The 15475-nt window shown below is 43.5% G+C and overlaps 1 protein-coding gene across 1 annotated transcript in view; it reads right to left on the bottom strand.

Annotated features, from left to right (window-relative positions):
- ocrl (OCRL inositol polyphosphate-5-phosphatase) overlaps positions 1-15475 on the bottom strand; it is a 138318-nt gene that overhangs the window by 33659 nt on the left and 89184 nt on the right. The window contains exon 19 of the mRNA XM_060927699.1: positions 902-1018. Within this exon, the coding sequence (XP_060783682.1) occupies positions 902-1018 (117 nt within the window). The remainder of the gene's footprint in view (positions 1-901; positions 1019-15475) is intronic.

The raw sequence follows: 15475 nt of genomic DNA, 5'->3' as shown, positions 1-15475 counted from the left end.
TTGAATTGAATCGCTGTCCTGAATCATGAACTGAATCACTGTGCTGAAACATCCAAAGCGCATAAATCCACATGCCATTTCGCAACCAGTTTTACCTCCAAATAACCTAAACTATGTCCGACGGATTTTATCCTGTTTACGGTGGGAGTTCCCACATCAAAAGAGAAACCAATCAAAACCAAAAGAGTGAAAGTGATTATCATGTCGTTACCATGGGAACAGTCTTTCATGAATGCGTAAGCGCGTGCTCAGCGCAACGACTCCGGTGTGACTGAGTGAGGTGACAAGTTTTATGTTTCACCTAATTTAGGTAATTTAAAAACTATAATATTATTTGGCAGTGGGCACACAGGGAAGTGTAAAGTATAAAGTTTGTCAATATGTTTATCATGCTTGTATGATAAAAATTCGTGCAGATATTTATCTAAATACATGACCTACTCATTCTAAACCTATCGAGCTTCGCCGGTGAAGCTCTCGACCCCAGAGGGTTACCACACCCTCAGGAGCATGAGTAGGATACAAACATTTTTTCCCAAAAATTACAGAATTTTCATGAATATCAAATTTCATGTAAATGCTCATACAAATGATTAATGAATAAACCTGTTTGTATCCAACTTGATAAAAGAGACCCAGTGTGTGCAGCATGTGTGATGGACTGGGGTTCTTACTGTATTTTTTACAAGGGTAAATTCTTCGAAACCCTGAGCACAAACCAATGACTATAAACACTGATAAGTTATACTAGCATTTAAAAGAAGTGTTACAAATGCCATTTTTAAATCTTTCTTCATCTCGATGATCAGTTAGTCTTATTGTAATCAATATATTTCAATACCTTCTATGTAAAAACTATTGAGTCGATTTCATATGCAAGCTGTGCTACGCTGTGGTTTACCTGGTGACAGGCCTTGGTGAAAAGATGGTTTACAAGCAGCCAGATCTCTTTGGGGATCTTTAATGGTTTGTCCTCCGCGTTGCCGCTGTCCATCAGGAAGTTCATCTTGGATTTCTCCTGAGAAGTAGATTAAGGTTACCCTGTTAGAATGAAGCAAAGTCGGTGCGCTTCTGCCCGATTTACTCTGTGCTGCTAATAATGTGCAGAATTTTCTTGAGACAAGATTCACTCATTCAAGCAGGGATATTTCATACATTAGGAGGTTAGAGGGAGGTTAAGCGGGTCACGCATTATTTACAGGGGACTGTGAGACGGAAGGAGGGCTATTCTTTACCAGACATATCACATTCCTTTAGACACTGTAAGTGTATCCCTTAGAACTTAAAAATACACCCTGACATGCCCTATGTGCTCTCTCTCTCACACACACAAGCAGTGGTGTTAAAAGTCATATCCCTGGCCAGACCCAGCCCTTAAAAGCAATTTAAAGTGGAACAGAAGCAAAATCTCTGCATCGGCTATCTATTCTGTGTTTCTTTACCAAGGCAGACATCTTTACTCAGACAGGCATGGTGTTAATGTGAAGGGGGGGGCTGGTGGCTTCTGAAAAGCACTCCATCATCAATAGATCATGAGTTGCTGAGAGCCAAGAGAGCAAAAGTGGCAGTGCTCTCTGAGGGGGATGAATGGCACTTCTCTTTCTCTCCACTGTCGATCACAGCAACATTAGTTGCTCATCGATGCGGCATGTCTTGGAGGAAGTGGGTGTTCACTACATCCTCCCTGGTGGGTCACAATCACGCGAGAGTTGGCTGATAAGTGGGAATTGGCAAGATCAAAACTGGGGGTGTGGCTAACTTGGCATGTTGACAGTAAAAAAACGTAAGAATAAAATACGTTCAACTTTTTTTTATGCTCCAAGATTCATTTGAAGTACACTACCGTTCAAAAGTTTGGGGTCACCCACACAATTTTGTGTTTTCCATGAAAAGTCACACTTTTACACTACGTTCAGACTGCAACCTGAAACGACCCATATCCGATTTGTTGTGAAATCCGATTTTTTTGTTCGGCCGTTCACATTACCAATTATATGAGACTTGCATGCGATCTCCAATATGAACGGAAAACGACCCAAAAGTGTCCCGCATGCGCAAATTGACACGTAATAAGCACATCTACGTAATACGTAAACAAAAAAAAAAGCGCACTCTTCAAGCTTGCAAGTAAAGCATGGAGATGAGGCGAGACCTGGTGATGTGGTTTTTGTGGCGGCGGCGGAACTCGCACAATAATCTGATTAATGTGGGCAGCAGACTAATGAGACCGAAGGTGTCAAATTACTGGAAATTTCCAGAACAATCTTATAATCTTGTAATACAGGATGGTTTAAGTTATAAATCAATTATAGAAACTGTTTTATTTAATCAGGCTAACAGATCAACATCCAGGTCCCTACCAAATCCACCATTAGCTTGATCAATTCTATAAAAGTCTATTTAAATTCTGAAAACTGTACAAATGTTGTTGTTTTCCACCAAAGAGGCGAGATTAAGGCCTCTGCATGCTCTTGCGACAAGGCTTTCGCAGATAGCTTTTCGCAGACAGTTGTAATTTATCATTGAGCGGGGAGTAATAGGCGTGCGCGATGTTATTCACCGGCACAACGCAAGGGGGCGCGAAGTCGCTAGGAGTAGTTGGTGGGTGTGGTTAGTGGAGTGTTTATCCTCCGGTTACTTATAATGACTAGAACTTTTTTTTTTTATAATGACTAGAACTGGAGTCGCATAGATGTACGTACTTCCTCGATCAACCGCTCTTCGTGCTGCTCCATCTTCGCTCGTGTTTTTAAAAATGCCGGTCGTGAAAACAAAACAAACCGGGAAAGTAGGGAAGCGGAAGTGCGTGTACAGCGGATGTAGAGTGGACCAATCAGAGCCCTCTTGTCTGCGGCGCTGTCTGCGAGGCTTCTGCGGTGGTCACAATTTTTGGGAGGTGCGCGCAGAGCATCTGCGAAGGTGGGGGGGCTACGCAGACACTGTCTGCGACGCTATCTGCGAGGACTGGGTTGTCAGCATAAATTGGCCTTTAGCCAACGCAGAATAGTGACGTTTGTCTCTTGTTGATGACGTGTAGGTCGCATGAATGCGACCTGTCCGGTCAGACTGCAGTCGCATGTGAAAATAACGGATATGCATCGGAATTAGGACCACATATCCAAGCGGCCTGGGTCGCATGTGAAAAAAATCGGATCCGTGTCGTTCAGATTGTCAATAACAAATCGGATACAGGTCGCATATGGGCAAAAAAATCGGATATGGGTCGTTTCAGGGTGCAGTCTGAACGTAGTCTTATTTCCCACCATAAGTTGTAAAACGAATAGAAAATATAGTCGAGACATTTTTCTGGCCATTTTGAGCATTTAATCGACCCCACAAATGTGATGCTCCAGAAACTCAATCTGCTCAAAGGAAGGTCAGTTTTATAGCTTCTCTAAAGAGCTCAACTGTTTTCAGCTGTGCTAACATGATTGTACAAGGGTTTTCTAATCATCCATTAGCCTTCTGAGGCAATGAGCAAACACGTTGTACCATTAGAACACTGGAGTGAGAGTTGCTGGAAATGGGCCTCTATACACCTATGGAGATATTGCACCAAAAACCAGACATTTGCAGCTAGAATAGTCATTTAGCACATTAGCAATGTATAGAGTGGATTTCTGATTAGTTTAAAGTGATTTTCATTGAAAAGAACAGTGCTTTTCTTTCACAAATAAGGACATTTCAAAGTGACCCCAAACTTTTGAACGGTAGTGTACACCTCAGCTAGACAAGTATGAAGTGGGATACAATGCTGGCCCACACATTTTTGACAAAATGGAGCATCATGCTTTAAAAAGCGCTAAGGGCAGGAGCGGACAATTCGCTAGGGATATCTAAGCTGAGCAAAGTACAGAACGGTGCAGGCAAAACTGTTATACAATCCTAATCATATGCCGAGTGAAAAGAAACTCGCAGCCAGACTTGAAGGGGGTGCATTGTGAAAAGCTTAGTGCTTTTCAGCGTTCGTGCACATACGTTTGAGTATCTCGAGTGCTTGCCAACCCCCAAACTTTCAAACAAAAGACACTTCGGTCAGTTTCTTTCAGAAAACGTGCTTCAGTAAACCTTTCTAGGTCACAAGGGGAGCTCATCAGAATTATGCCGCCCGCTTTTTTGAGTATCTCCACTCATGGCTTGAGAACTAACTTTGCAAATGAATATTCACGAGGAAAGTGCTGCCTGATTGGCCGGTCAAGGAAGAGGGTGGGGTGAGCAGTGGCTCATTATCATTTAAAAGAACAGATGCTCAAATCAGCCGTTTTGAACAGGGCTGTTTAAACAGGGTGCAAAGGGAACTACGGCGCTTTATCCTTGCGGTATTTTGACCAAAGAACGTCACAGATATTTCATTAAGACCCCAGGGAACGGTGTCAACTTGTGCAAAAGGGGTATAAATATTTCACCTTGCAATAACATCTTTTAAGTGCAGTGCACGAACACCACAGCTCAGGGGGAAAAAAAAAAAAAGTTCGCCAAAGACTTAGGTGTAAACACAGCATGCTATATAAAAGACACTACTGGGACAGAATAAGGACAAGTACAGCAGAGCTGTCGCTTGCCCAGTGGGCTTACGAATTAACTGATGATTCAGCCATCCGTGGAAGAACTATTTCATTGTCTGGGCCTGACAAGGAAAAACACTGATGGTTTTCCTAACCGAACAAAGATGACTCGAACGCCCTGGCAACCCCACAGTAAACACCATCTTGGAAAAATATCAGACCCTGCACAACCTTAATTTCTTAGACCAGATCTATTATTCTTTAAAGTGTATGTAATGCCTTATTGTAATGCTTTAAAATGAATAATCGTTAGACCAAAATTAATTAATAAAGCAGGGGGAAAAGAAATATCATCAATTATTTATCATCAAACACAAAACTATCGATAAATCGCGGCTTCCGGATCCTGGAAAAAAGGCAGCCTTGCCTCAGGGCTAATCTCACATGACATCACACATGGAACCCCGGTTATCTGGATCATTTCGGTTCATCTGGCTCCGTGCTTGTTTACTCGCTGAAATTGGATATTGTTGTTGGAATCTTACAAAAATAACCATGTGAAAGCGCTGCGTTGTGTTTGGATGCTCAAATCCATATACAACAGGACATTCAGTTCACGTATTTCCGAGAAATGACACTAATCTAAAGCGACAGTGGGTGAAGTTTGTGCAAACGAAGCGGGCAGATTTCGTGTCGCCTACTAATAATAAATCTGATTCATCAAGCGTTCATCACCACCAGAACGACCACATGGGAATTACTGGAGCAAAAAACAAACCCGTTTATTTAAAAAATGACATTTGATCTGACATTTGGACAGTTCGTCGATTCCCCTATTCTGTCTGTGAAGATTCTTAGTCATCTAGGTCATAGTAAACTGTGGGTGGTAAAAGAGAGCAGCTGGACTTGCTTGAAGACGTTTCACCTCTCATCCGAAAGGCTTCTTCAGTTCTGTCCAACTAATAGGGAGGATCAGGTATTTCTCCTCTCATGGATGAAAAGCAATCCTAAGGTGCCGTTGAGTCATCTTGTTGGTGTGGGTCACTGGGGGCCGGGTGTGAACGGCCTAGAGAGTCGTTGGGGTGATCAATGGATTGCTGGTTCTCTCTGTCGTCCTGTGATGCCCCTTTTCCACCAAAGCAGTTCCAGGGCTGGTTCGGGGCCAGTGCTTAGTTTGGAACCGGGTTTTCTGTTTCCACTGACAAAGAACTGGCTCTGGGGCCAGAAAAACCGGTTCCAGGCTAGCACCAACTCTCTGCTGGGCCAGAGGAAAGAACCGCTTACATCAGCGGGGGGGCGGAGCTGTTAAGACCAACAACAATAACAAGATCGCGAAAGATCACCATTTTTAAGCGACGAGAAGCAGCAGCTGTACAAACGCGAAGTCATCCATTATTATTGTTGTTGCTGCTTCTTCCGTGTTGTTTTTGCTTCGATATTCGCGCCAAGGTTTATGCAAATGCAGCGACGTAACTGACGTATACAGCGACGTAATGACGTGGCTTCCCTTAGTACAGCGAGCTATGGAAAAGCAAACTGGTTCTCAGCTGGCTCGCAAGTTGAACGAGTTGTGAACCAGCACCAGCACTGGCCCCGAACCAGCCCTGGAACTGATTTGGTGGAAAAGGGGTACGAGACGCTGAAAACAGCTGGGTTTTGGTGTGCATTCGGTTGTCTGGGAAGTGTGCCAAGGACTGCATTGTAGGTGGCTGATAAATGATGGCTTAGACCACCGCCTCTGTTCAGTGATGGCCGTCCCAGGTTGACAAAAATGGCTTCTTTAACTCCTCGCTCATACCAATGATCCTCTCGTGTGGCGGCACGGTGGTGTAGTGGTTAGCACGGTCACCTCACAGCAAGAAGGTTCCGGGTTCGAACCCAGCAGCCGGTGAAGGCCTTTCTGTGCTGAGTTTGCATGTCCTCCCCATGTCTGCGTGGGTTTCCTCCGGGTGCTCCGGTTTCCCCCACAGTCCAAAGGCATGCAGTTAGGTTGACGTGGGGCGGCCTTGGGCTGAGGTGCCCTTGAGCAAGGTACCTGACCCCTGACTGCTCCCCGTGCGCTCTGGTGTGGCTGCCCAGTGCTCTGAGTGTGCGCGCGTGTTTTCACTGCTTCAGATGGGTTAAATGCAGAGGATGAATTTCACTGTGCTTGAAGTGTGCATGTGACGAATAAAGGTTTCTTCTTCTTCTCTCTGGCTAAAATGCGTACGTTGCAATCCTGAAATGAGTGTCCTTTGTTGTTGAGATAGACAGCAGAGTCCTAACCTGAGGAACTGGCTCTCCTGTGTTGAGCCATGTGCCTGAGAAGCGGTTGTTTTGTTTCCCCAATATACGAGGCCGTGCATTCCTCACTGCACTGAATTGCATACACTATGTTGTCCTGTGGGCGGCACGGCGGTGTAGTGGTTAGCGCTGTCGCCTCACAGCAAGAAGATCCTGGGTTCGAGCCCCGGGGCCGGCGAGGGCCTTTCTGTGTGGAGTTTGCATGTTCTCCCCGTGTCCGCGTGGGTTTCCTCCGGGCGCTCCGGTTTCCCCCACAGTCCAAAGACATGCAGGTTAGGTTAACTGGTGACTCTAAATTGACCGTAGGTGTGAATGGTTGTCTGTGTCTATGTGTCAGCCCTGTGATGACCTGGCGACTTGTCCAGGGTGTACCCCGCCTTTCGCCCATAGTCAGCTGGGATAGGCTCCAGCTTGCCTGCGACCCTGTAGAAGGATAAAGCGGCTAGAGATAATGAGATGAGATGAGATGTTGTCCTGTTTGTGTCTGGCTATTCTGTCCTTAGGTTTTCAGCGTCTCGCAGGACAACCGAGAGAACCAACAATCCATTGATCACCCCAACGACTCTCTAGGCCGTTCACACCCGGTCCCCAGTGACCCACACCAACAGGATGACTCAACGGCACCTTAGGATTGCTTTTCATCCATGAGAGGAGAAATACCTGATACTCGGCAGATTCTACCGTAACTGGATCCATTAACCACTTGCCCACAAAATAAGAAATTTTTCTTGTCCTTTTTTCAGTGAGGTAATATTTTCAAGATTGAAAATATGGTATTTGGTCTTCTAAAACAGCACGTCATTTAAAAATACACCGAGTATATCAATAAAAGATTTTTAAAGAATAAAGTTCTATTTCTTTGACATATCTGACAGACATAACTCCCATTTTAAAAATCACTTTCATTATCCCTGTTGCTATCGTCAGTGAATTTCTGTCAGACGACCTGACGATAGACTCGGCCATTATGGATCTTTGGTAGTTATCGTGTGGAAGCAGGCTTTATCATTTTTGGGTGTCAACAGATAGAGTTGAAATAGATTAACAGCGAAAAAACTATTTCGTTCACGACGAGAAGCCCACAGTTATTTTTAAAAAATGCTATCGTCAGTCTGTCAGTCAAATGCACCTGACGATAGCAAAATTCAAGCCCTCGCCATGCACATGTTGACTGACGCAAGGAGGAAATTCTACTGCGCATGATTTTTGTGACAGCAGACGTTTACTTCCGGGCAAGACTTGGAGTTCCGACAGCTAGATTTCATCAAATAAATCAAGGTAAGATTTTCAGTCAGCTATCCTGACGATAGAAATATTTGATGACAGAAACATTGAGAATATATTTGTGCATTCATATTTAAATTTTTCTGGAGGAAAACTATCGTAAGTTGAGATAAATCAGAGCCACTTGCGACCCTTTCAGCCGACAGGCCATTTCAATGTGTTATTTCCCCGCGAAAGTGACAGTCGTGTCTATCGTCACTGTTCTGACAATTATTGTTGATATTTCAATTTTGAAAATAAATTTTATATCTTTTTTATTTCAATATATTTTATTGTATTATTTGGTTCTAGTGATGAGGTATTTAATATTATTACTAAATTTGTCAGATTAATAATGTAAGAAACAGTTTTGTTGCTATTGTCATCTCGAGTGTCTGTCAGAATATGATGGTAGACGTTAGTTTGTGCGGCGGCATGGTGGTGTAGTGGTTAGCGCTGTCGCCTCACAGCAAGAAGGTCCTGGTTCGAGCCCCGTGGCCGGCGAGGGCCTTTCTGTGCGGAGTTTGCATGTTCTCCCCGTGTCCGCGTGGGTTTCCTCCGGGTGCTCCGGTTTCCCCCACAGTCCAAAGACATGCAGGTTAGGTTAACTGGTGACTCTAAATTGACCGTAGGTGTGAATGTGAGTGTGAATGGTTGTCTGTGTCTATGTGTCAGCCCTGTAATGACCTGGCGACTTGTCCAGGGTGTACCCCGCCTTTCGCCCGTGGTCAGCTGGGATAGGCTCCAGCTTGCCTGCGACCCTGTGGAAGGATGAAGCGGCTAGAGATAATGAGATGAGACGTTAGTTTGTCTGTCAGATTTTGATGATAGAAACCGATGTGTTTCTATTGTCATTTAGCATGTCTGTCGTGTCAGGCTTTTATTAATTAGTTACCAGGACTACTGTCCTAAAATTTACTGTGAATGTCCAAGACCCCAAATGCTACGAGAAAAACTTAATAGAATGATCAAAATAATCTCATCTCATCTCATCTCATTATCTCTAGCCGCTTTATCCTTCTACAGGGTCGCAGGCAAGCTGGAGCCTATCCCAGCTGACTACGGGTGAAAGGCGGGGTACACCCTGGACAAGTCGCCAGGTCATCACAGGGCTGACACATAGACACAGACAACCATTCACACTCTCATTCACACCTACGGTCAATTTAGAGTCACCAGTTAACCTAACCTGCATGTCTTTGGACTGTGGGGGAAACCGGAGCACCCGGAGGAAACCCACGCGGACACGGGGAGAACATGCAAACTCCGCACAGAAAGGCCCTCGCCGGCCCCGGGGCTCGAACCCAGGACCTTCTTGCTGTGAGGCGACAGCGCTAACCACTACACCACCGTGCCGCCCCGATCAAAATAATCAATTCAGCAATTTAAGGAGATGGGACTCAACTGGCCTCTGTTATGGTAGAATCTGCCACTCCCTATTAGTCGGACAGAACTGAAGAAGCCTTTCGGATGAGAGGTGAAACGTCTTCAAGAATCTTCAAGCAAGTCCAGTTGCTCTCTTTTACCACCCACAATTCCCCTTTTATCACCCACTTCATATTTTCTTTCAGTAATTATACTGAATAAGTGTACATTTTAAAGATTATATTTCTGCATTTATTGAGGTACATGTAAATATTTTCCCTGCATTTTGCAGTGACCAGCTTAGAATACAAACCCACAAACCAATCTGTGTTTCCGATTCTCCCTAGTTGGTGGTGCGCTATCGGCGCTGAATGGGACTGAGTGAACTGGCATCTGTTTTTCGTCTTGGGGGCTTGAAAAGAGAACCATTTACTCTGGAATATCCTTGATAACCATCTGCCCCTTCATCCGATGTACAAGAATCCCAATCACTATCAGAATTCTCTCCAAAACATGATTCCATATCGAGACTGGTCTAACCACTGCTGCGCACAGGAATGAAATCGATACTCGGATTGTTGCACGCGTGACGTCACGCACCCTTTCGGGGTCTCCCCGTCCGGTCTCGGCAGACTCCGTGAAAATCGGCTGATCTTATTGATTTTCCATCAATTTATGGCCTTTTGGATCAGCTACGGTTCGAAAACACCATGGTCAATCAACATAATGATTGCTTTCCACAAGGAAAGAAGTGGGGTTTAGGGACATTACATTCACTTTAAATGCCATGAAGTATTGTCAGGTCAGTCCCTGGCGAGCTTCGGAAATAAAGCAGTAGTGTTGTACAGAAACTGACATGCAGAATCAAGTGTCAGAGCTGAAACTCTGAGCAGCCTTAATCGCCTCATGGATGCAAACGGCGCACCTTTTGGCGGATGCCGCCTTTTTCACGGCTGTCTGGGGGACTTGTGTGAATCGCGCAGATCCAATGAGGTTTTTTTTTTGGGGGGGGGGGGGGGGGGGGGGGCGTTGGAGTGTCTGATTATAATTTCATCAAAGTAAATTCTGTATTAAAATTACTAAATAAGCAAATGCCGTTACAGTCCATGAAACATAGGAAGTATGAGAAGAAAACAGTAAATCAGAAAGCTGCGCACGTAAAGCCAATTACGTAACTTACGTTGGACTGATGGAAATCCTTGCGCGTGCAGTGAAGTGCAGCCAGCAGCAGATAATGGCGCTTTACATGCGCAGCTTTCTGATTTACTGTTTTCTTCTCATACTTATACTTCCTATGTTTCATGGACTATAACGGCATTTGCTTATATATGGCCCTTTTCCACTACCCTTTTTCAGCTCACTTCAGCCCGACACGGCTCGCGTTTCGACTACCTCGGAGCAGCACGGCTCAGCTCGCTTCAGCCTTACTCAGCACCCAAAACTTGCACGGTTTTGGAGTGGGGCTGAAGCGAGCCAAACCGTGCCGAGTGGGGCTAGGGGCGTGAGCAGACACTCCCCTGTGCACTGATTGGTGAGGAGGAGTGTCCTCACATGCCCACACACGCCCCGCGAGCACGCTGGGATCTGTAAACACCGTAAACCCGGAAGAAGAAGAATTACGAGAATTTCTGAAGCCTTATGCGCCTCGCCTCATCTATACGCTCTTGCCAGTATCTGTTGGCGTTGTCGGTGACAACAAGCCACAGCACCAAGACCAGCAACACTAACGACTCCATGTCCTCCATGTTTATTGTTTACTATCCGGGTCGTGAGACTACCGCTTAAAAGATCACTGATGTCACTGTTTGCGCCGCCTAACGACATCACGTGACGTCCACCCACTTTCGCTAACTCCACCCGATGTGTCCACCCACTTCCAGCCAGCATGGTTCAGAGCGGTTGTAGTCGAAATGCAACTCCAACAGCCCCGCTCAGCCCGACTCAGCTCGACTCAGCACCGCACGGCTCAGCCCGACTCAGCCGCGTTTGTAGTGGAAAAGCGGCATTAGTAATTTTAATCAGGGCTTTGAACCGGTTCAAGGAATGAAAACGAAAACCGGGAACTTTTTCTATTTCACATGGAACAGAAACGAAACCAGAAACTTTATTATTTTTTATGTTCCGGAACAGAAACGCTTATTAAAAATAATGGTAACCGGTTAATACCGGTTTTTATTTCGTTCCTCAAAGTTTCCGTAGCCTACAAATAAAGTCATTCTTCTCCTGCGCAAGTTTCTATGACCCGCTGGGGTTCACTTCCTGTGTGACGTTCGCTGACTGAATGGAGAGAGCGGGAGGGTGGACTACTATCACGTCTCCACATCTTAAATAAGAGGTAAATATTGCAGTCTATCGTTATTCAAAAACGTCAATTTCAAACACGATATCAATATATTTGTCCACGTTAATGAGAGGCTCGCGAACATTAAATGACGTTAACCTCTGTTAGCCTATCAATGCATAGGGCCTGACTAGCCTTTGGTAACACACTAAACGAATTATCTTTCATTTTTGGCACTTTTTCTGTTTGTGTAGATGGGAAGACATACTGAGAATCCAAATCGCCAACATTTGAAATAATAATTGTTTTGAATTATTTCTTGTCTTATTTAATGAAGGTTGTAATAGAATTAGCCTACATTTGGCTTAAGCTGGATGAGACCGAGACATAATTTTATAGCCATTTGTTAAACAGCTGACAGGGAACGTAATTAACCGTTCCGGGAACGAAATTTTTTTGTTCTAACCGGTTCGGGAACGTCTATTTAATGGTGGAACCCCAAACCGGAAACGTTAAAATTCCGTTTCTGTTCGGAACGAACCAATAGGAAAAAAAATTCTGGTTCAAAGCCCTGATTTTAATACAGAATTTACTTTGAAATTATAATCAGACACTCCAACGCCCCCCCCCCCCCAAAAAAAAACTCATCGGATCTGCACGATTCACACAAGTCCCCCAGACAGCCGTGAAAAAGGCGGCATCCGCTAAAAGGCGCGCCGTTTGCATCCATGTGCCTGAACAACACAAAAAACAGGGCGAGACAGTAGGAGGGCCTGCTGACCGTTAAACATGTTAAAGATGACACAATGCGAAGCAAACAAACCTTTAGGAACGGTTTCCACACATGCAAGACTGTTAACTGATACATACACGGAGAAATGAAAATGAAATCACGCCATGCATGCAGTGAAAACATACAGGTCTCTAATTCTGTAACTAACTGCTACTCAGCAAGACATACAACACACTGCGGCAGCCCTTACAGTACAGCAATCTGTAGAGCTTTACCTTCTCCATGTAGCTATCTTCTCCCTGAGAGTGAAGCGGTCCCAAGAGTTATCGGTTGGAAAGGAATGGACAATGCATACAGGAGAGATCGAGAAAACGGAGGACAGGGAAATTAGATATCCAGTGAAAAGAAAAGTTTTACATAAGAGATGCTAAGCATTTTTCTCTCAACACTGGTAAGCGGTCTAGAAAACAGATAAGCAGAAATGAAAGAAAAAAGACAATTCATGACCGTTTGTATTTGCACAGATGAGAAATGGCAAAAATACAGATGATAAATGCAGACAAAGAAAAAGATCGAGAGCGTTCGGAGTCACTAGAGGTTACTGAACATGCTGTAACGTTTTGGGGAAAGCCTTATCGCGATCTGTATTGCTTCTCATTCCTCGGTTATACTCCCTTGTGGACGCACTCACTGATAGCTGCGGACATCGCAGACACGTAGCTGTAGTGCTACTTTCTAGTCCGTTTGGGGAGGATGTGACAAACACGTGCAGTAGGTTGGCATTCCCCTCTGTGAATTATCGCACATTGGATTGTCTTTATATTGTTTTAAAAGACAAATTGTACAGATGCAGGTAGCGATGGAGCTCCAGCACATGTGCCCTCGTCTCAGAGGGTATGTAGAGCCTCGCGTACACCCACCGGACGCTAGCAAGGGTTTAGCCAGAGACCCGTCAACCTGTCATTGTGACGGGCAGTTGAAAAAATTTGACATGACGGGAATTTTTTTTTCGTCCTGCCCGTTACTACTTCGTTAAGGGATGTTTTACAATCAGGGTACAAAGTTTGTGTCACAGGGTCCAAAATTCAAATTGATTCAAACTGGTTCTTGTACCAGTTTTTAAGTGAAGGACCAGTTAAAGAACAGATTTCAGGTAAGTTTTTGACACGTGTTTGGTAGTTTTGCGTAATCTGCTATAAGATGGGAGAAACAAATGAAGTGATTCTCGGAGAGGACTTTTTTTTGGACAATTCAGAATCCACTCCTTCCACAGTGCTTTTAAATATAAGGCTGTAAGCTTTGTGTTAGTTGTCTCTAATATTTATGTCCCAATATCTTGACCACATTTTAGGATGAAAATAATCATTTTCGATATGTTATTTTATATTGAAAAATTAGCTGTCTCGGAGAGGACTTTTTTTTTTTGACACAATTACATACTAATTTGATCAAAATAGTCTGAAAACTTACTGGCATCCAACATTAAAACTTAACTATGTTTCCAATGATATGGAACCAAATATGTGTTTTATGGTATAAAGAATGATTTAAGTGCATCCCTTTTGGAGCTACCTGTGGTCAAAAAAGCACTTTTTCTAAATGACACGAGTAATTTTGCTAAATATGACATATATTGCCATACATTCACCAAAAATAACGTTATCACCACATTTATTTTTGCATGGTAAATAGAGCGATCACAGGGATACAATAAACAACCAAGTTTATTTAGTCAAGCCTTTTGATATTGAAGATAATAAGTGTTAAATGTGATTTTTAGCTTGCGTACCCTGATTGTAAAACAACCCTTAAGCATTTACTCTCTGATCCATCGTATATTTTCGTCTCCATGGGAACGTCATGGAGATTTGACAACTCTGTTTCATTTTCGATGACGAGTAGTTACGGAAAAGGCTGATTGCCATTGGTCAGTTATATCAAGTGACCAGCACAGAGTGCGTTCGCGCCAGAGAACAGGTGACTGTTAGGTTTCGTTTCAAGCTATTCCGAAGACGACGATAGCGAAAATCACGAATTTTTTTTGTCTCGTTGAAAGAAGCTGCTTCTGTTTCACATGAGGATCCTGTACAATCACCACCATGTGAATTGACGTCAACGTCAGAGAGCGAAGTGGAACAAGAAAAGCCTCCAAAGGGGAGGGGGGAGAAAAAAAAAAAAGACAAGAGAAGAGCACTTTTTTTTTAAGCAAAAACCCTGCATCATGGTATTGCCAGCATTTATTACCATCTCAAAACTTCCTTTGAAGCATGAAAATATGTCTGGTAAAATTAAGTCCAAAAAAAAAAAATAATCAGATTTCTTTTCTTCACTGTATAACTTATTTCACGTTTTTATTGACGTTGCTATTTTGAAATGTATGTTGATGGATGTTCTTAGTAAGCTAGATTTTTTTTAATGGAATTCATTTTAATAGTGTTGATCTTTCTGTTTTAGAACAAAAGTTAATTTAAAAAAAAAAAAAAAAAAGTACTTTGACGCCAATTGTTCATGACTCCCACTTTTTCATTTCTGGCTAAGCCCTTGGACACTAGTGTACTCACGTATGGGTACATTATAACGCTGGCCTTACAGGTATATGAAAACCAGTCACAGGAACATTCCTCTGCTTCTGAAGACTAAAGCCTATATTTACATACAGAAGTGGCAATGCAGTGGACCTTACTAGCGCATGACACGGCATCTCAAAGTAACTGCAGCGCATTACGAGACACTGAACAGCACTTACATTCGTGTGAGCTGGAGATTAGCTAACGTCATATTCTAACACATCAATATCAAATTCAGGTTTCCAATTCAACCTTTTAAAATCAAACTTCACTCCAATCTGGATCTCATACTCTAGTATATACAGTTGTGGTCAGAAGTTTACATACAGTGACATGAATGTCATCTTGGATATAAATGTCACGGCAATATTTGGGCTTTCAGTCTTTTCTCTGAACTGTTCTTTTTCTGTGGCAGAATGAACAGCATACAGCTTTAATTAAAAAAACCCACTAGAATTTAGTGCACAAGTTTTAATTT

Source organism: Neoarius graeffei, chromosome 8 (genome assembly GCF_027579695.1).
Source record: "Neoarius graeffei isolate fNeoGra1 chromosome 8, fNeoGra1.pri, whole genome shotgun sequence".
NCBI lineage: Eukaryota > Metazoa > Chordata > Actinopteri > Siluriformes > Ariidae > Neoarius > Neoarius graeffei.
Note: the sequence above shows the minus strand (reverse complement) of the source record. Positions and strands in the feature narration are given on the sequence as shown.